General features: G+C 40.8%; 1 protein-coding gene across 2 annotated transcripts in view; it reads right to left on the bottom strand.

Moving 5' to 3' along the window:
- arap2 (ArfGAP with RhoGAP domain, ankyrin repeat and PH domain 2) overlaps window positions 1-22,253 on the bottom strand; it is a 175,820-nt gene that overhangs the window by 38,157 nt on the left and 115,410 nt on the right. For both annotated transcript variants that reach the window (XM_024806350.2, XM_076881779.1), the window contains exons 15-17: window positions 14,173-14,317; window positions 6,968-7,070; window positions 6,029-6,227 (exon numbers count right to left, since the gene is read on the bottom strand). In XM_024806350.2, the coding sequence (XP_024662118.2) occupies window positions 6,029-6,227; window positions 6,968-7,070; window positions 14,173-14,317 (447 nt within the window). The remainder of the gene's footprint in view (window positions 1-6,028; window positions 6,228-6,967; window positions 7,071-14,172; window positions 14,318-22,253) is intronic.

Consider the following 22,253-nt stretch of genomic DNA (forward strand, 5'->3'; position numbering starts at 1 on the left):
CGATATGTATCGCGATATAACTTTTACTCGATAGAGAAATTAAGCTATCGCGATAGACCTCGCCGCTCTTGTCCTCTTAAAAAAAAAAAAAAGGTCAGCCGATCCAAATTCAGTAGCGCAGAGCTGAACCAATTACAGCCGCAGCGTCACGTCGCGTGACTTGTTACGTACAGCACAAGTGCCAAGCCGCACGTGTGTTTGTTTGGGAAGCAGCCAGCGCGTAATGGAGGAAATGAGTGTGCCGACTAGAAAAATCAACCGAGCGTGACCGAAGAGAAAACAGATGATGGTTCCAATGCCGGAGAGATTGTCGAACGGAAGAGCCATAGAAGTTCCGTAGTTTGAAGGTATTTCGGCTATTTAAAGTCTGACAAAAAACAGAGTAGCGTGCACTGTAAATTGTGCCGAAAGCAAGTCTGGAAATACAATAAACTGGTGCATGCGTCACACTGTGCGCCACGTTATTGTTTCGGTGAAATGAATTTCTACAATACTGTTACTGTTAATTCTACTCTCTGCTTACATATACACACAGTTACTGTCCGTCCACACATACGACTCGGTTCTGCTTCTATGCCCCAGCTTTGTTTACTTTTTCCCACCGAGGCTTCTAGACTTCTGATTGGCCAACATTTCTGCACGGTTAGGAATCTAGCGCCACCTGCTGCTTTGGCATGTTCATAGCAGCGTTTTCCTTCATTTCTCCCTTTATGTGTGGACGGGATTATTTTTTAAAACGAAAACGGAAAATCTCAGTTTTCAAAAATACCCGTGTACGTGTGGACGTAGCCTCAGTCTCTGACTGGAAGCGCTAATTCGTCATTCGGCTTTTGTCAGACTAAAGTAACTGTTAAAACTGTTTGAAAAGCTAAGCTATACAACAAGGAGAGATTGAGAATTTCCTTTTAGTTCTCAGTTTATTTGATATTGACAAAAGTTAGTCAGTTTTGTCTGTTCTTCTGTAAAACAAACTAAGATTTATTTTTAGAATTAATATTTTGTTTCTAAGTGGAATTGACAATTTAGTCTGTTTCGTTTGTTCTATTTTGAAACTTAAACGCTTTAGCGGCTGCCTTTTGTGTAGTTTGCAATATTTGCCTTTATTTATCTGAAAAAGTCTCATGTTCCTTAAGTACATCTACCCTGTTGAACTTATTATGGGAAATAAATATTTAAATAAAAACAAGCTGCTGATTATTTCACATTTTACTTGTGAGCAACGGCACATTTAAATCTTACAAATATAGTTATTTGGCTTATATCGTGATAGATATCGTTATCGCCTGAAATGAAAAAAACATATCGTGATATGAAAAAATCTCATATCGCCCAGCTCTAATTTACAGTAAAGACAATAAAGCGGGGTATTATTTGGGGTGTGGTTACTTTGTGATCGGCAGGTACCTACTGTGTGACTGTGCAATATGTATGATTTCTGTGTTTGGTTTACTTATCACACGTGATGGCCAGTTTCAATTTCTTCAGTCGATTTAAAGGTCACTTTTACTGGCTACTAAAAAAAAGGTTCACAATTTTATGACGCTTGTCACACCGGCAAAAAAGGTTTGCGATATCCCTGCAAGTAGGAAAACCAGTGGTCAACAAGCGATTGCACTCATTTGTGGTATTTGGCAGTTGCACAGGTTACTTGGTGGGAGGCAACCTGTCTCCAACCAATCACAGCCTGACTCAAACTGACTGCAATCACTTTCAGACAGATTAGCAAAGGTTTGCTAATATTTGAAGTCTAATTTATAAACACAAATAGATTTGCCAACACGTTGACAGCAACTTAGTCAGACTACACCGAGAAGTGCAAGTCGTCTGCAACTGGTCTCTTTGAAATGGCAGACCTGACTAACTTGTCTGCCAAGTGGTCGTAATCTGGTTATGTTCCTACAAAAACAAGACTGTGTCATGATGTTTTGGCACCATTTGTATCTTGTTATCTGTAAGCACCCTATAAGCAATCTTGTGTATATGTTATTACAAATTGAGCTCTAAAGTGCTACAAGAGGTTAAAGAAATTCCAGGGAGGACCTTCATCAATGTATCTGGAAAAGTGGACTTACATGGTATTCCCCATTTTCCATAACAGCACCTTCAAACTTACTGATACTGTTCAGAAAAATCAAATGACATATAACATATTAATGTAACGTTGTAGCATGTCATTAAGAGAAAAATTCTAGTCTAATCCGAATTGGCTATTTCTAACGTTAGCATCCATTTAAAGATGAATTATCAGCGACTTTGAAACATGTGTTAGCTGTGACCGGCGATTGTTACATATCTTAAAAATGAGTTTTTTAAAAATCTAATTTTGCATTAAACAAACCTCATTGTGGACACATTTTAAATGTGACTGCCAAATATGCTGGACAGCAGTCTTGTGCTGATGCCTATCTCAAACTTTAGATGATTGAGCAGAGCAGTGGGATTAACTTCCTTTTTTTCTATTTAGGCCAGTGCCGATAGAGAAATCCACTGAGAAAAATCGCACTGAATGAGTTTAAACTTAATGTGCTTATCTTGTTTGAAAACCTTTCATTTCACAAAGTTCTGGGTGGGAAGGCTGATTTGTGCACCGTGACAGGTTAATGATTATCGAGCTCTATCTGTCATTTTCTCCTCATTTTACTTTGCTTCTTGTTATTTGTGCCGCAGATATCTTGACACAAGACATCACAAAAAGATCAATCTCCTCTCAAGTACACAGCTGAGCCCCCGGGAAGCCGTTTTAAGACGTATTGCACTCTCATTCTTTTGGGGATATGATTCTTTTTTGTTGCTGTTAACAAGTTACAAGTGCTTCATAGCCAAGAGAAATGAATACCGAATAACTAGCAAGGAGCAATAAATCATTATGTTTAGTCATTGGGCTGAATAGAGAATAAATGACAGTCGAGGCAATTAAGAATAAGACGAATAAAAGACAAAAATTAAGGCTTGTGCTTTATCGTCAGTGGGAAATCTTTTTTAAATGCATTTTAGAGGTGACTGGAATGATTATAACTCTGGCAGCCAGATGCAAAAAAAAGAAAGAAAACATTCTCAGACATCACAGTTGCAAATAAAACTGATGCAGTCTGAGGTGAACCGTGCTGGAAACATGTTTTGTTTTTGTTTTTTTAATTGAAAAGTGTATTTATTTAATCCCCGAGTGTTACACAGGGGCACCTTTCATGCGGTGGTGTCACTGTAGAGAAAATAACAGTTAATCCCATGTCACAGACTGTGAATCCTAAAGGGATCCTTTCAGTGCTCCAGAACCTACCATCCCCTGACAAAACACAGTCCCTTCTGGCGCTAACGGCTCCCCGGCTGTGACAAATATGGTTTGAGAAAGCCGGGAATAAAAATGAACACCACTGCAGTTCTTTATCCCGCCCCAGGTGAGAAGATGGGGCGGCGCTCTGCGCGATTTGATCCATGTCGAGCTGTAAGTGGATTAAAAAGATCCATTGATTCTCCCCTCCTTCTGTTCGCACATCACACTGGCGCAATTCATTGAAATGTTCCAAAATCTTTATTATCTGCCAAACTATGCGTGAACTTTTGAGCCTTCCACGCTGACTGGCAGCCACTCCGCACCGACTGTCCTTTAAATAACTTGCAATTTTGCCAGAAATGAGAACATATTGGCAAAATTCGTGTAAGTGGGCTGTGGGAACAGTGCTACCGTGACACCCTCATACTGTGAACATTATGTGGCTTTTTGAAAGCAATGAATTCTTCTTCTTCTTCTAAAAAAAAAAAGATCATGTTTTAATAAAAGATTTTGTTAGCAGCTCTGGGGAAGCCAAATCTCATCTGAATGACGATTGCCTGTCGATGCATTAGGTAATATTGACATTTACTGACCTCACTCTACCGGAGGAGCTTCTTATTCTCTCCTCTGCTCCTCCTCTCCGAGCTTGTCTTTTCTTTTTCTTCTTTTTCATATTATGGAAAACTAAGTTAGTCAGATAGAGGAGTGAGATTCAGCTGAAATGTGTAATGGTGTGAGAAGCTGAAATGTCTTTGCATCCTCCGACATCATTAAGTAGGTATAAATGCAAGCAGTAAGAGGGTGTTATGGATTGGTAGTTTTTTTGGAAATTACAGAGAGTATATGAAAATAGAGCGAATGCTACAAAGCCACAAATCTCAGCACATTCATCATGAAGTTACAGCAATTGACCGCTGACATTATCAAGCAGAAACAGATATGGTTGCTTTGGGCTCTGAGATTAAAAATGAAAAAAAAAATCTGATTTATTGCCTATTAGAGGCCCACCAGAAGCTTTTTAAGGGATTGTTTGCTCATGTAGACTGTGGCAATTTAGGGAAAGCTGAGGTATACAGTTTGTGTTAACTAAGAGAGCAATATAACTTTTACTATTTAGGTTCAAATAAATTTTATGTGTACATAAGTCAGTAATGGGTTTTCTTTTAAAGGCAGTCAGGATTAAAGTTTGGGGGTTTTATAGTAATTCAAATAAGTCCCACGATCCCCCTCAATTTTTCCTCTGCATGAGTTCCAGATTGCTGAAGTCCAGGGAAGATTTTGTCAGTGCCAACTGGGAGCACCTGGACCCTATGTTCCCAAACTGTAAAAATGTTGTTGCCACGTCTTTTTGTCTTTCACTCACCTGCCTGTCTGCTAGCATGCTAGTAGTCATACATGTCCATACCACTGATCCCACCAGTTTCCACATCTAATTAGATTTGCATTTAATGTAGCCAAGTTTTTTTTTAAAGTTACTTTGTTGAAATGCAAATAGTGTGCCAAGCCTTTTTGTTGCAGCCTTACGAGTTAGGCAGTGACAAACTGGGGGCTCGTCCGGGATTCAGACACGGGACCTCTCATGTTTAAACTGAGAATCATGTCTCTGTACTAATCCTATAAGCTAAACTTGCAGTCATGTAAAAAAGAAAGTTTTTCAAATGAATCTCTGCAGTCCTGTGAAAGACGTACACCCTATGATTCAATAGTTTGATGAGCCAGCTTTAACAGCAATAACTTAAAGTAATGGTTTTCTGTATGACTTCTTATCATTATTTCACATCAGTGTGGAGGAATTTTGTCTCACTCTTCTTTATGCTGCTTCAATTCAATGAGGTCTGCAGACATTTTTTATATACAGCTCTGCTAATGTATTCAGTATTTTAATCAGGCTGAGGTGTGGACATAAACTGGGCTATTGCAACACCTTTTTCAGCCATTCTTCTGCAGATCTGCAGTTGTGCTCGGGATCATTTCCCTGTTGCATGACCCAGTTTCAGTCAAGCTTAAGGTGTCAGACAGACAGCGTCACATCTGACTCTCGAATACTTTGGTAAACAGAGGAGTTTTTTTCCAACTCAAGGACTACAAGGTGCCCACGTCCTGTGTCTTTTCCTCTTAATTCCTATGGAAGCAGTAAGGGTGTATGTCATTTTGCACAGAACCGCACAGCAGTCCTGTGCATGTGACTCCCCCCCCCCCTTCCCCACATGATTATACTTGTATAATGCATTTTGTCTAATGAGTTTTTCATATGATTGCTTTACATGGTGTCGTTACTGTTAGGTGGCTGAGTTGGTGAATTTAAATATATGAATTCAAGTATGTGTGCAACAATCTGAATCTTGAAAGCAGTACACACACAGTAGTGCACACTTGTACTTCTGTGCAGTAAATGTGTCTCAATTCAAAACTGGAGAAAAGACAGTAACCTTGCTATTGATGTAATGCATTTTTTTATATACTTGGATAAGATGATTCATGGTTATTTGTCAAAAAGGAGAAGTAAAGCCAAGACTTTCAGGAGCCAAACTATGTTATCATGGACAAAAAGTTATTAGAGCAAAGTTTCTTCAACAAGACAGGGAGGGTCTGTCTATTAAATTCAAGTTTGCTGGACTTTCAGTCCTGATTATGCACCACTGAACCTACGTTGAGTTACAATATCTAACTTCTTATCTGGCTAATGATACAGACGGCAACTTCACTGAGCTCCCAGCATGAGCACACAGTGAGAGTCAGGGGGGAAAAAATGCTTACTGAGTTCTTGCAGTTGCTTGAGTTGAAGTACTTCCTCCTCTCCCTCCTCCTCTCCTGAGCTGAAGTGCAGGGAAGAGCCTTCCAGCATAAACCAGCCCATCCTCCAGTAGTACAGGTCGTGACCTTCTTTGTAGTGGAGTCTGCCAATCAGTTCACTCTCTTTCCGCACTAGTCCCTCAACTTTAGGTGGGATGAAGCACTGCGGATCCGATAAGTAAACAAAAAGGAGTCTTATTTATTAGGAATGTCTATAATTAAAAACACTGGCAGCGGCCAGTGCTACCCCTCAGCCTCCTAGTACTTGCATTGTTATTGCAAAATATTACATTGACAAGATTTTCTGAAAACTTGACCACTGACCTCTAACCTTTGGGTCAAGGTCACTGAGATTCAATATTTTCTGAGATTTTTAGTGGATACACCTGTGTTATCAGTTTCAAAATCCTAGGTGACGTCCCTGTCAAGAAAGATACATCCATGATATAAATTTGAAACTTCTATGTTGCTTTGATCTCGACTGCCCGGCAGGGTGACGACAACAGCCTATTTTATTGTTTTGTTTTTTTTTAAAAATGTGAAACTAATAGCACAGCTGAAGCCTCATTTTCCTTAAACAGACACCCGTAGACACATTCACTGCTATTCTTTAGACACTGTTCTGTAATTTAAGCAGGAACACTCAACTGTGCCTAGGTCTAAAAACGAATTGATTAAAGATGCTGTGTGTTGCAGTGTCCATGATTGGGTTTCCTGGGAGTTGAGGATAAAACAGGGACAGGTTTGTGTAGTGTTGAATGATTCTGTCAGTACGTGAGGGAAGGGAAAGAGAGACTACATCTCTTAATGAAATAAGCAAAGGTAGGTTGAGGCTCACTGAAGACACAAAGAAAATAATTGTTTACGAGTGTCATTGTGCACTGTATCTGCAAACTGTGTCACCTTTGTTAGCGCCTGAATCCAGTCATGCTGCGTTTCCTGTGTTTCCGCTCCGAAAATCAGCAGTCGCTCCGTCTGCAGGTACAGCTCCACGGTAAACACAGCCCTGCCAGAGATGCACAGCTCACTATCAGATACGAGGAAATGAGAACGGCCTAACAGACACACACAGAAAAACAGAAAACGGCTAACGAAGCATCCAAATCTAGCTTCAGTTTTCACGCGACCAATACATACGTTAAATCCAGGCAGATCTGCTGGGCAGCTTTCCTGAAGCAGCTGAGAGTTGAGTGCCTTTCTAAAGGCCACTTCTGTTTTACATTCCTCTACCAGATTTGTTTAAGAGTGGCGAGTTTGTTTATTCACCACTCCTATGGTGCTCTGGCACACACGTTCATTAGTATTTAGCCTCTATAATGTTCTATATGTGGGATCTTTGCTGTGCTCTCAGTGTCTCAGAGTTGTTGCAGAGACACACTGCCAATGTACAGATACCGGCCATTTCTTTATATTTTGTTAGCTTTTCTATGCATGAATGATTCAAAGGTCAGTTTTAAGTGGCTTAAAATACAAAATAAAAAAATCATTCCTCTATAAGTGGTTAGGTACAAGGACCGGAGCAAAAATGGGTTAAAAGAAAAAAAAGGAGAAAGTTTTCATTAATTTCAATGCATTAATTTAACATTGCCTTGTGGTGCTGTAATTCATTAAACCACATATAAAATTTCATGTTCCTGTCTAACAAAGCGGTCAAACAGAAACTGGTACAAATAAATACATTCCTTCAAAGAACCATTACTAATTGCAAACTGCAAAAACCATTAAAGTTGTTTTACTGCAAACTGGAAATGATTATCAAAAATGTTCACTACAGCACAGTTCAAGCAGACTTTGGCTCATGTGTGGCCTCTGTATTTAGTGTTTTTCCCACCATTCTATACTTTTAATGCGAAACACACTTTATGAGGCGTTATCCCACCTCACGTGTTGACACAAATGCCATCGGCAATCTGTAAATAAAGCAACAACAAAGAAGCCCCCCCCCCCCTCGTATATCACAATCACAAGACTTAATTGGATTTCACCCACCAAGCTCGAATGTCTACATTAAGAGGACAGCTTTTATAAAATTAGGAGCAGTCGGTTGTTTTAACAACATTTAATAACAATAAGATTCTTGTTGTGATCACTGTACAGGTCTTTGCTTAAATGTGTTGCAGAGCAGATCATCGGTGGATATTCACCTGCCTGAAAACATATTTGAGCATAAAAATTGAAGGTGTGCGTGCACCAAACACGTGAAATGAAAAAAAGGAAAAAGAGAAAAAGAATAGGCAGTATGCACTCATCCATCCCCACACTCGCAGGTAAAACCCTTGCTGTCTGCAACCCAAAGGCAACTATTAATCTTTGTTGGTCTTTCTCTTCCTGTTGTTTCTGCCTCCATCTCCCTCAGTGGAGGTGCACGGGTCAGAGTATCACTCGCTTAATGGTCGGTACATACTGGCGAGCAGTAGTTCCCTTTCTATTGGTGCGCTACAACGAGGGCAGCTCTAAATGCTACAGCGACGGCTGTTTAAGGTGGCGTGTCGCTGGGGTCACGGCAGCGCCAAGCTGCTCGCTTCTAAAACGTGTCAGGGGAACAGGAGAGACATGGGTGTTTGTGCGCTCTTTGCGTGACCTGGCCCGCCCCCTTTCCCTGCAATCCCCCCCTGCTGCCTCCGCGCTGGGAGGCTTGCAGGTGCTTGTTAGAAAGGGGGTCCTAGAGGGAGTGCGAGGGAGAGAGCGGCGGGGGCGGGGTTACCTTGATGCGCTGGGGAAAATTCCTTTGTAAAGAAAGGACAAGAGAGAGATGAGAGATGAACGCTGCATCATGAGAGTCCCAGAGGGACGGAGCGGCTGAGGGGGAAGAGGAGAGAAAGAAACAGGAAGCAAACTAGAAGGAAGGAGAGACAGAAAGGTGTTGAAATAATGATGTGAGCAAGAACATGAGCTATAAGAAGCAAACATGGGTCACTGTTTTGTGTTGTACATGGCATCAGTTTGAAACGGTTTGTCCCCTATGGACCACCTCACGGATAAACTTTATCTGCACAACAGCAAACTACATGTAGTTATCAAACTTTATGCCTTTAAAAAAAGTTGATGTGGACACCAGTTTGGTGGGAGAAGTCAGCTTAAGGCAGTAAGATGGTTTCTGCCTTTATTAAACGGTGATCAGAATTCGGTCCTGCCTGCCCTGGTACAGGGTGCAGCATTTGTTCTCATGGAGCAGAGAGCTCTGCAGGGATATTTCTGTCCTTGCTGTTGTTTAAATTTAAATTTAGTTTGAAAGTTTAGCTGTTGTGTAACTTTCAGGCAGGGGAAAAGAGTCACTAGGTTGGTTATGCACTGTAACAAAGGACAAAAAAAATGATACAGATCACAATCACGCTGCAGCAGGCGAGCGACACACGAGGTAACAAGCACACGACAACAATAGAAACACTAATTTTAGTAAAGAGTTTACTTTGAAGTCACTCATTTTCCTCTGTCCTGTAGTGGGATTTATTCATAGACTGCGAGATGACGTAACTTTGAGATTTCTTAAAAAGGGACCTGTTATGGTTACTTCCAACTCTATATTCCTTTTTTTAGTATCTGTGAGAGCAGCTTTGCATGATTCACAGTTCAAAATAATCCTCGTCTGTCCCATACTGGGCCCTGCTACAGCTTAGTTAGTTCATCCAGCGTCATCTACTTTTAGGCCATTGTTTGAACAGCAACTGTGTGGCCTTTTTCTCCTCACAGCCTGTGCTGTGTACCTGAAATACCCATATTGGAGATATCTGCACACTCTGGCTGTTTCGTTATAGCAGTCTGGACCTGCCTCACAGGGATTCCTTGCACATACACCATGTTTAATATTGTAACCGTCTATTATTCTAGCAATATATACACATATATACCAGAAAAAAGTAGTTAGCCCTATGCCCTCACAGCAAGAAGGTCACGGGTTCAAATCCATTGCTCTGGCGTTTGCATGTTCTCCTCGTGTTTGCGCTCCTATCTCTCAAAGTACATACACTTGCACATGGGGTTAGGCTAATTGGTGATTCTAAATTGCCCAAATGGTTGTCTGTCTCTCTTACCTATCCCTGCGACAGGCTGGTGACCCGTCCACACTGCACCCACCTTCCCCCCCTATGACAGCTGCGATAGGTTCTAGACCCCCATGTGACCCTGAATTGGATTAGCAGAAGAAAATAAATGGACAGAAATAAGAAAATGAACACATAATGACATTTAGTCTCTTGCTTTGTGATGGTTAAAGTGCAACCAAAGAGGTGATTTGGTTAGTTTACACCTCAGAAGAGTCTGAAGTCTGTCTTTTTATGTGAGCCTGAGCCTGACCATCTAGTCTTAGTGACACATATCAGTCAGTTTTATCTGAATATAGATATGGAGATGTTCAAAATGTTGTCCTAGATGTACAGCTGTCTGTCTGGTCCCACCACGTTTCCACAAGAGAAATTAAGGCACCTATGATACAAATGATGCAATTGTTAGCAGCCCAAGAAACTTTATTGCACGCCACGCTGTGCAGGACGGATCTGATAAACTTGGGTATGACATCAAGTTTGATGTACATGGACATTAGAATGATAATTCCCAGCTATGTCCTCCTGCGTGGGGACAAAACAGTTTTATAACACGCTTCTGCCGCCATAAATCAGCTATATTTCTTCTTTGTCTTTGTTATTTTGCATGTTTTACCTCAATCTACTCTGTCTGGCTTTTGTTTTGTTCGCACAATGATGCCACTGCTGCAAAGACCACAGCATCACCCTAAAGTTTGACCGTCAGTTTCCTCCTAGGTCGACCAGATGAAACCAGATGGAACCGCTCTCCCTGTGCAGCTCTGGAGGCATATCCAAAGATATGATTCTTCCACACTTCTCATCTTTTTATCCGGGACTCTTTAAGTAAGAATTTCAGTTCTACTACTTTGCACAGATGAAAATCAAATAAGGAACCCTCAATTTTCACGCGCATGCTGCCACCTTATCACAGCAATCAAAAGAGCTCTCTGTCCTTTATTGCACATGTGAAAACTCCATGATTAAGGAAATATTTCACACATTACTGTAAAAAGCTGACCCTCCTTATTAGAGACCAGATTTTTAAATTGGTTCAATTCAATTTTCAAGTAGGCTTCAATTACACACGTGCGTGCTATTTTAAGTATAAAAAACTACTTGTTAAAATAGTTTTTTATACTAAGAGTGAGTTAAGAAACACTTCCTCACAGAGGAAACCTGCTGTACAAGACTTACCTGTGTTTTAAATGTGCACAAACTTATCTACATGTATTTTTGTAGTTTTTTAGTTTCTCCTCAATGCTTTCGTGTACCTCGGAAAAGTCTAAACTCCCTGCCCTACATAGAAACCCCATGTCACTTGCAAAGTCGAAGTCTAAGCTCTTCCAAAAAGCTTGCGTGCGAGAGGAGGACATGATAACGAACATGACAGATAATGAAACCGCACCAAAAAGCAGCTAAAAAGGACGAAAAAGAAGCAGTTCCAGGGCTTTTAGCTAAATCTGAAGGTTGGAATCGACTTACAAATATTCTTGTCAGAACAGGCAGATGAGTAAGAAAATAATTTTTAGGCAAGGAGAAAAAAAAAATCTAACATACTCCCTTTGCATTAATTCCTTAGGAGTGGATTTCTAATATTCATAAACTTTAGCCAACGTATGTTTTGGGGCTGCGCTATAATTCACGGTGTCCTCTGCCACGGTGAAATTACCCAAATGCCATGTTTAATGGAAATGACACCTACGGTCTCCTGCAGCACGGTGATAGGCTGCTGGTGGGAGTGTGTCATCTGCATACATTAATATTCATGAGCGGCAGACATTGGAGAGGTGAGACGTCCCGGCTCTCTCCGTGCACGGGCATGCTGGGAACGCTGGAAGTTGCAGGATTGAGACGGAGCGAGGCAGAGCTTAATCTAGTGAAACGCACGGCCATTATGAGCGCCAGCGACGGAGAAATAATAGCTGTTGCCGAGGTCACGCCGTGACCTGTAACTGAGATTTATGTGCAGGGCTAAAAATGGTGCAAGACGATGCTGCTTTGTAGAAAACTCACCAAACACACACACGCATGATTATCAGTGTAACCTGTCACGGCAGTGTGTGTGTGTGTGTCCAGCTCATTAAAAAAGGTCAAAGTTTTAGCAAGCCAGATGTGTCTCTAATGGCTGTATACATAACATTTACAAATAAAAGCATTGTTTCCTCTTCATAACATCTGCTGCTATCATTAAGGACTTGGCTTATGCTTTAATCATAAGCAGTTATCAGACTCCGAGCTCGGGAACAGGGGGACAGGCACATGAACGCACATACAGGATGCAGTGGGAGTGTGACGCACGTGAGCGGGGACGTATGGGGACATCTGCTGATTCTTTTTTTGAGTGTTTGTACCACTTCCACAAGAAATAAATAAATAAGTAAATAAAAGTTTGTTGTCAAAGCAACTTTTTTTTGCTGTTTTTTGTGGTGTAGCTGCATCATAATCTGACTGAGGAGTGCTGAACGCAATCGGGGTGAGGTGGAACGGTAACACGAACACAGGAAGTGGCAGTTAAAACTGCATCCCCACCAAAGTAAATAGTAAACATAGCGCTCATAAAGCCCTGATGGTTCTGTAAAACTGAATAATGCTCAGTCTGAGGTTATGCTAATGAGACACACGACGAGGGGAAAGAACCAGAGCAGAAGCCTGGATATACATCCACGTCAAGCAGGCTGTGGTGCTGCAATAGATGAATAACACGTGCGGTAAAAATTATTTTAACCAATAAAAGAAATAAATTATTCAAAATGCCTTTTGTGTGACACGTGTGTCCTTAAAGCAGATTTAACAATCACATAAATTATGATTTAGTAGAGAGGATGCAAATGAAGCATTTCAAAGCAGTTTAACTGCAGGGTTGTGCTGCGTATGCTTATGTACGAGGGATGTGCATGAATAAGAGTAAATTTAAATGTTGAGTGTTTATGAAAGCCTTATTACCTTGTTGATCTCCTGCAAAGTGTAATTTATGTGCGGTCCCCACATACTGGATTTAAATTAATGTTAAATGCTCGACATTAATAGCACAGCAGGGAAAGCTGTGAATATCTGGTATGACCAGGATGGGATGCGTGACTTGCAGAGGTGTCCCTGGCTCTAAATAATGGCACACAATAAAGACGGATTGGTGTGAAACATCGCAACAACTCTGAAGGTCATCGAAGGTTCGTAGAGATGCGCAAAGCCAGAAAAAGCTACAAACGCCTTTATGAAGACCAAAGTTTAAACCAACCCACAAAAACACAAATCATCTATAAGAAAATAGCTGGCATCATGCAAAGATCACACCAAGTGCAGAACGTTCAATCCTGAAAGTGGGCCAAGTGTAGAAACACAACATCTCTGCAGAAATCTCTAAATCTGCGTTTGTAGCTCCACTGTTAGAAAACACTGAATAAAAGTGATGCTAATGGAAGCATTGTCCCTCTCTGATATCTCAATTTGTTTCAAGTTGAAGGTTTAGGCAAAAATGTATAATGTTTTGTCTGAAAGCGGGGGGAAAAAACCCTGAAAAATGTAATTACAGCACGGGATAGAGCACAAGTAGAGGGAGCATCAAGGTTTGGGCTTTGCTTCACTACCTCGGAGCCTGGATAGATTCACTGAGGGAATGATAAATCCAAAATTGTACGAGGTGATTTTAAGGAAGAGTTTCATGGCAAAACTTAGAGGTTGGCTAATTTAGTAAGACAATGAGCCAATAAGAGCAAGGTTTAAAGAACTGTTACACTCTCATGGGCTACTATTGGACATGTGATGGTGTTTGTTGCTGCTCTGGGAGGTTTGAGGTTATTTAAGAGTTCTCTCTGGACAGCTCATATTGTGAGTTTAAAAAAATATCAATATGTTTAAGAAATACATTAAAAAAAACAAATGCTGGCACTGTCTTACACCCATATTAAAATAACAGCAGTAAAATAAGTTTGATGTTCATTTGAAAAGAATCAGTTCAAGCTTAGGGGAACACAAAAAGTTTTGAAATCTAGTCCGTGATTTGGACTGAAGTAATTTCCTGAAGCCTTTAGATTTTCTTCTTCATGTACTCACTTTCACTAATTAGTTGATTTGTGTGTGCATTCATACCCAGCTCCAGTCATCGTCTCTGTGTGGTTGACAGCCAGGCTAATGACTTCGGTGGCGTCCACCCTGCCAATGGCTGAAGGGCTTCGCTCGCTCTCATAGTAACTCAGGAAGCCGCCTTCCAAAGTACACCAACGGCGTGCCATGTCTGAAATTCACACATACACAGAAAGCAGCATTACAAATACTGTGTATAAGGACCGGCCACTTACGAACTTAGTCATCCATTGGTGCATTCCAATGATAGAAAAAAGGACGTAAGAAAGCTTCTGAAACTACTAATTAAACACTAGTTGAAACTTGTATTAAAGTGGTGACTGATAAAAACGCTGCTCTTTTGCTGCCGGAGTTCGCTTTGTTTTCAGCCTTTTGGTTGCTGTGGAAAAACGTGTACTACCTTCCCGGTTGGGGAGTGGTTACTGGAGGTTGCTGGCAGTCAGAATCAAAATTAGAAAAAGACAAACTTTATGAATCCCAGAGGGAAATGGAGTCAACTGGTAAAGTGAGTCGCAAAGATTGTTCTGGTGCTAGTGGATTGTTGCAGTCGCTGTTGCTTTGCGCTGAAAATACCAACTTATCTGCAAAAGCCTTGGTAACTACAAGCAGTGACAGTTTGCCTTCAAAGTTAAAGATATAGCTTACCGGCACAACTTTTCCTTTTAAGGCAAACAGTTGCCACTTCACGTTTCAGTACCATTCAGGAGTTGGTTAGCAAGGTTTTGCAGACAAGCTGGTGAACACAAGCAACAGTTTTCTGTGCCACACCATGTAACTTTTTGCAGTCAACTGCACCTACCGGCAGCAAGCAGCCTCCTGCAACCACTCGCCAACTGGTCAGGGAACGCACATTTTTCCCTAGCGACCAGTGGTTACCATGCGGTTGGCTGGGGCCTTAGCTATTTTATCATATACTGTTAAGGGGTTTGTCTGCATATACATTACAATATTCTGATCTATGCCTGATGCTTTTAACTGTTGCTCATCCATCACTACCTAAACTAAATAATGAGCTTCTAGGTGGGACCGTGTAATGTTTCTGAACAGTCACCATTGCTGTGGCCACAACAGTATGATCTTCATGAGCCAGTTCATGGTGCCAGCGGTGTTAATGCAAACAACCTGATGAAACAGTCATCATTGACAAAACTTCCCCCAACTGTGCACTTGCTGCTATAAGTCACATGCCTGATGTGAAAAAGTTATACTGACTATTGACTTCACCTGATCAATAGTCAGTTGACTGCTGAGCTCACCTGACTATTGATCAGGTCCCAAAGCAGGAAAGGCCCTCACCAAGACTGAAGATTGAAAAATTCAACATCATAAACACATTAAGTCTTTATTGTTGGCTGAATAATGTATTTATCTGTTTATTTTTTGTATATAAATATGATTAGAGCTGAAATCAATCAACATCATTCACTGAGTTTGAGAAACACTGCGGTGCTTTACTTAACTTGCTAAAGTTTTACAGTGATTTTACTTTATGTTACAAAAGTAGGCTAACATGTTAAAAATGACTTATTTAATTAATTTACTTTCACTTTGAAATACAGTAATTAAATCACTCTATAGTGGTAAGGCTTTTCCCGCTTTATCTCAGTAAATAATAAAGACCTGGAAAACATGGTATTACAAAGGTACGGGGACCACGTCTTTGTCCACCTGAGGTTTGCTAGCACTGGCCATTTGGTAGCCAATGGATGCTTCTGATCCAAGCAAACAAAGTAAGAGGATGAATGTGTTTGTTTAATAACAAAAAACACACACACAATATGCATAACACAACTGTACTTATAACAATATAATCTTCATTATCTTTGGAGATATATTTCACACACAAACTTGATTCCACCTTGAGATAAATGTGTAGCTTGGACTCTTATTTGACCTCAATATGTTTATTATCTCTACTGTAAAATGTACATTTGCATTTTGATAGAACTGGATAAACTGTCTATTGTTTGTAAAGTCAGAAAAAGCCATTAATTAGAGGCAGTAATCTGAGTGATTGGCTTCGGGACAATTAGCACCACTCGAACCTTATTTAACTCAGCTAATGACTCTCTGCAAGCCGAAACAACACTTTCAAAAAAACTGTTTAAAAGTTCAGAGATTAGACGTTATTGCAGTTTTCACAGACAAACTGCAGCAGATGAGTAAATGTCACATGTCGCCTGCATACGCTCTCTTTGTGTGCAATTAACTCATAAACCAAACTAGTCAGATAATGGTACCACACCACCTACAAGTGGATATCCTTACACCATCATCTGATGTGCATGTTGTGGTTGTCAGCACACATGCCCCACCCACCTGCTGATCAGACCTTCTGTTTTTGGGAGGCAGCCAATAAGAAGAAAGTTAAGTTAAAGGAGCCTGAAGTGGCTTTTTTCAGGCACTGGAGGAACTGAGCAGCTGCACCAAGACCCAGTAATACTGTGATTCAAGCAAAGCTATTCTGCTCAAGTTAAATAAATCGTCTTCCTGCTGCTCTCCTTAGGGGTCACCTCAGAGGATCACCTGCCTCCGTCTCATCCTACCCTTGTGTCACACCAACCCTCTGCATGTCCTCCTTCCCTACATCCATGAGAGTCCTCTGTGGTTAAAGCACAACATTTTAAAAAGCCTTTCAGAAATGATGTAAGTTGAGTCCAAATTGGGCAGAAAGACTGTGGTCTCCATTTTTAAATGATCAAAAGTAGTTCTGGCATGGCGTGAGGAACATCTCACTGTTCAAAGCCAGATCTGCGTCCACGTGGCAGTTATTTAAGAAGACCGCACGTCAGTTTCAATAAAATATAATATACACAGCATGTGAGGGCATACGCACAAACGCATGCACGCAAAGATGTACACACTCTCAAAATTAGAACTGTTAAGAGACTCCAAGCAGCAAGCAGATTTCAATCAACAAACATGATCTCAGAGGAAAAGCTGGAAAACACACACAACATTGTCTTTCATGACTGTCTGACTGTGCGATTTACATAGCCAATGAGCATGAAGTTCATGAAAACATACCTAATTTTGGATTTTCAAAGTCACCGTGCCATCTGCTTTTTTGTTCCGCAACAAACATACACACTCACTCACACACACGCACGCACACGCACACACAAACAGCTTCCCACCCCACACCCCCTGTCGCTTGCGACTCCAAAGTTTCCACTGTATTCATCTCATGAATATGCTAATTGTGCATTCCACTGCCAACTGTGTGTGATGTTTCTGAAGGAACAGATATAGTTCCAATAAAAAGGAAGTGTCTACAACTGGCTGTTAAAAGAAAAAGGATGTGATAAGCATGGGAAAAGGAGGATGTCAGTTTTGCTCTATTCACCCTTGCACTGCCTCTCTTTGTGGCTCTTTCTGACTTTTCTTTGTGTCTTTTGTCTAAGAAAAAAAACTATTTGGACACAATTCTGTAAACAGCTTTAAAAATGCAGTGACTAATACCTAACTGCTTGCTGTGGCATTAAAAAATACTTTTCTTTTGACCCCACTTCACTTCCAAGAAAAGAGTTATTCCAACAGCTAAAGATTCATCATCTCCATTTGAAAGCGACCAATTTCTATTTGTATGTAGGACACACACACACACACACACACACACACACACACACACACGTATATACATATACAGAGACGCATACAGAGGGAGAGGCTGGAAGGACAGAGAGAAACAGAGACACTCTGGTATTTAAAGCCATTACCAGTCCAATCTATCTGACAGGACACAGTGTTGTCTTGGTGACGGAAAAGATTGCCATGCACTTCACTTTCGCTTCAAATGTGTCCCTGAATCACTAAGGTTTTGCAGAAAATGTCATGTCCATCATTTCTTAACAGAGAATAGCTAAGTCGTTGTTTCGTGCTACACTGCCTCTGTAATTTCGCCCTTCCTTCTCTCCGTCCTGTCCCTAATAGCTTATTAGCCGAAAAGTTTCCTTTGTACCACGTGAAACCTTTAGCACAATCATCCTCTTAAAAGGCACACTTGTTTTCTGAACTGAAGTCAGGTGCCATCATGAGCTCGCAGGAACGTGGCATGTTGGTAATTTTTTTTTTTTAAGTGTCTTTGTAATGGTTCATGTGGTGGTTATGTGGGAGTTTAGGTCATGTATGGACGAAAGTACTACTAAACATGGCACGCAGTACTGTGCTGCTCTTATAAATCATACTGCTCAGTAAGTTAATGTTGTTATCTGTAAGATATATGTATAAAATATACCCAGGAGGATCTGGTGTTGTTTAAAAGGCAAAGGTGGTACCTATTTGGTGCTGTCACGGTTCAGTTTACTGCATTTTACATGAGGCTAACTAATAAATAAACAAGTTTTCATGGCATTATTTTTTAAATCACCCTCACTTCACTTTTGCCCCCTGGAACTTTGTTGAACAGGCTGAACTCTCACGAATTTGCAGATTCCCGTCAAATTTTACGCCACAATCACCAGGCTGACATTTGGGGTTCACATTCAATGTCTCGACATCTGCTGAATGTCGTTCAGTCCAATTACAAATTTAGTGCAGACGTTCAGGTTTTGTTTTGTTTTTTTTGGTTAAATGTCTTTACGAAGGAAAAACTTCAAATTGTCAAAACAAAAAAAAAATTGATCATCAAACAAGAAATGGGTTTGTTTGTTTTTTTAAATCTTCTTTGTGTTGCAGGCTTAACGGACAAGGTTACAGGAGGAGATGCTGACATGTGAAAACCAGTAAAAGAATGGCATATCTCTTCCATATAGGAATTGCTCCTAAACCTGGGAATCTGGGCCTCGACAGAGGATAAGCGTTCACGTGGACACTCCATACAGCACCTTGAACGTCTTAAATATCCTCTCATTTCTCTAGATTTTGCTTCCTCGGAGTCAGACTTTGTTGTAATTTTTGAACATGGTCTACAGTAAGAGTTCTTTAGGCTTTCTGAAGGTTTTTAAAGTTTCAGCTCCTTTTTCACTCAGTCTTGCTTAACACTGACCTGTGAATCATTCAAGCATAAAACAACTCATAACTCAAGGGATGAACCGGCATTGTGTCTACACACAACAGACGATTTAGGCACTATGTTACTAGCAGTCTGTTGCAAAAACACATGGAATAGAATCGCCCTTTATTTTCATTGTGCAAGTATAATTCCCACATTCGTATTTCTTTAGATGAATTTATGAAAATACTACAGATAACAGTTTGAGAGGCATAAAACGGTATTTTGCATTAAGAAGGGATTGCAAAAGAGCTGTTTGTGAAAACTTGACATATCTCAGCATGGCGTGCTGTGTCACCTCCAAGTGGAAGACAAAAGCAGAAGTCCAAAGCCTAAAACCAATCTTCAGCAGTTGAATAGTATCTGAAAGTCATGTCCTTAAGAAATAGGAAAATATTCGAGCAAAGACCTGACACAGGACGTGAGACAGGCATCTGGCCCCTCGGTTGATTCGTCTACTGTTCACTGAAGCCTCATCAGAACGGGTCTCAGTGGAAGGCTGGCTGTCAAGAAGCCATTGTTAAAGAAGGGAAACAGGGAGAGGTATGCCTGAGGTATGCCAAGCTATATAAAACGTGTGCCGAAAATCAGCAGCAACAGGTCTGATAGAGGTATGAAACCAAATTTTAAACTTTGGTTTAGATCATATTTATATGTACAGAGGAGGTCAGCAGAGCTGTACAACAGTAAGCACCTACAGCCATCTGTAAAACACGGTGGAGGCTCTGTCACGGTTGGCCTGCGTGTAAGCCACTGGCGTTGGAGATCTTGTCAAAATTGATGGAAATATGAACACAGAAAAGTACATTCAGCATAGCTGGATAGAAAAACATAAAATAAATACGATTTTTGAAAGTCCTTCAAACTTTCTTGTAAGAAATGACACGAAAGCTTGCATAAGAGCTCAGGCTGTGTTGAAGCTCATCGACAAGCTCGTTTGAATTGTACAAATTCTAGTTTCCCTTATATGATATATTTACATATGCATGTTTGCACATTTCCCAAGAAATTGCTGCACAAATTTCCCATTTTGGTGAGAATATAAAGAGATGATGGGTGGCTCAAGACACAAACACAGTACTATAAAGTATAAGAAACTGCGTGCGATTAGAAATTTACAGCTGCCATAAGGTGTGTTTACCCATTTTTCCATAACTAATGCATATATATTTTATACTATTCATTTGGTATTGCTGCAGATGTCTCATTATAATCCCCCATAACAACTACACATTTAAAACATATTAAACTGACAACAGGCAGCCATCAAGGCATGATAACAAAGTAAATGTTGGTTGTGCAATGAATTGGCTATAGAATAATGACAAAATGAGTGTTTGGATTGGTTGCTTAAAGCCTTGTTTTCACTATGCAATTCTAGCTAATCTTCCAGGAAAATGAAAACTTGATCTGGGCAGCCAAAACAATCAAATAATAGTGGTTTTATTTTACTCCTGTAGCTGAAATAGTAGACCGTGAGTAACAGTTGTAAGTTGGAAATTTTGCTGTTGGAGGTGCAGAAAGAAACGTGGTGCAATATGAAAATTCAAACTCAAAATGGTGAGCTTTTTTTGTTTAAAATAACTCTTAGATATTGATTTTTATTGAAGGTTAACATGCCGGAGAGGTCCAAAACCTCTCATCAAGGTCATAAAAAGTTACAATGCCTTTGAAATATGCAAACGAGCAGACCTGGATATTAGGAATATTAATGGATATCATTGCGACGCTGCCATTTGTGGCATCTAGATCCAATCTCCCTGAACAGACATGTTCAAAACCTTCCATCTATGCCGAGGACACAAAGAAAACATTTTTAATTTCCTCTTCGTCCAAGGACAAAGACACTAAAAGTCCCACTGTGAATCCAGGAAGCAAATTGCTGTGGGATCCTGAGTCTAATCAGAGTGGACACATGAGTGGGCTCCCTACTCTACCACTTTTAGAAGAATTATCCTAATAATGGGCAGCAAAACCACAGGTACAGATTCTCACATACAGCCTTAACACGTCGAGGAGATCGTAGAAAGGGGGGCAGCCACAAGGTGTCACAAGTCAAGAATTAAAAAAATCTAATTGGAGACATCAGTACTGATCTTCTTCGGGCTTGAATTGGGAATGAATGTTTGATTTGATGGATTATGGATAAGACAGAAGACACACAAAGTAGACGAATGTCTATAAAACCAGGCAAGGAAGTTGTACTCTAGATGCAGGACATGTGATGCTGCCATTTCAGTGCCATACTGGCATGGTCTCTGTAAATAACTACAATGAGTTTCAATCACTTGAATGCAACTGTGTTAAAAATGTGTGGCACAAGTTACTTCCTAACACAGCAGTGAATGCCTTTGGATCCCTTGAAGATATTCCCCCAGGAAACTAGCTTTATCAAATATCTGCACATCACCCAATCATGTGCATCTATCTTCCCTCTTTGTTTGTGGTTCGGCATTTCCTTAGCGGGTGGGATACCACTAGCTTCCACACAAGCACCAGCGCAATAGCAGGAACAATGGTGCTTGATTTACAATCAAGCAGCTGCGTCCATTGCCAGCTGTTCCCCACACACAGCAACGGCCCTGCGGCCCAGCCGTTCTCCGCAGGAGTCCACAACCAGCCGCCAGAGACAACGCCTAGCGGAAGCCAAGCGTGGTACAAGCCTGCACCCGCTAAATTGGGCCAATTAGCTTATACACTAAAAGCTCTCCCCGCATAGTGTTTTCCAGAGGAAATCTACTATGTGGAACCTCAGTTTCTCCTTTTGCTGCTCCTTTTCCCTTCACCTCCTCTCTCACTACAGCAATTTGTGAAATGTGCTAAATGCTCCAAGAGCGCACGATGAGCAGGCTGATTAGACAAATCAGCCAGTCAATGTGGCATTTAAACTGTCTTATTGTTCATTGACTGAATGGGCCGCATTTAAAGAATAACAAGTTTACTCAAAAGTTTTAACTCTGAATGTGTATCAAGTTTTATTTTTAACCGCGCTCGCCCAGATTTACTCAAAAAGTCCCCCGAAACTTTTTATCGACGCGGCGCAGGCACCCATTTCAGTATGCATCGAAATAGTCGGCTGTGCCCCTCTTCCACT

Source organism: Maylandia zebra, linkage group LG3, assembly GCF_041146795.1.
Source record: "Maylandia zebra isolate NMK-2024a linkage group LG3, Mzebra_GT3a, whole genome shotgun sequence".
Taxonomy (NCBI): Eukaryota; Metazoa; Chordata; class Actinopteri; order Cichliformes; family Cichlidae; genus Maylandia; species Maylandia zebra.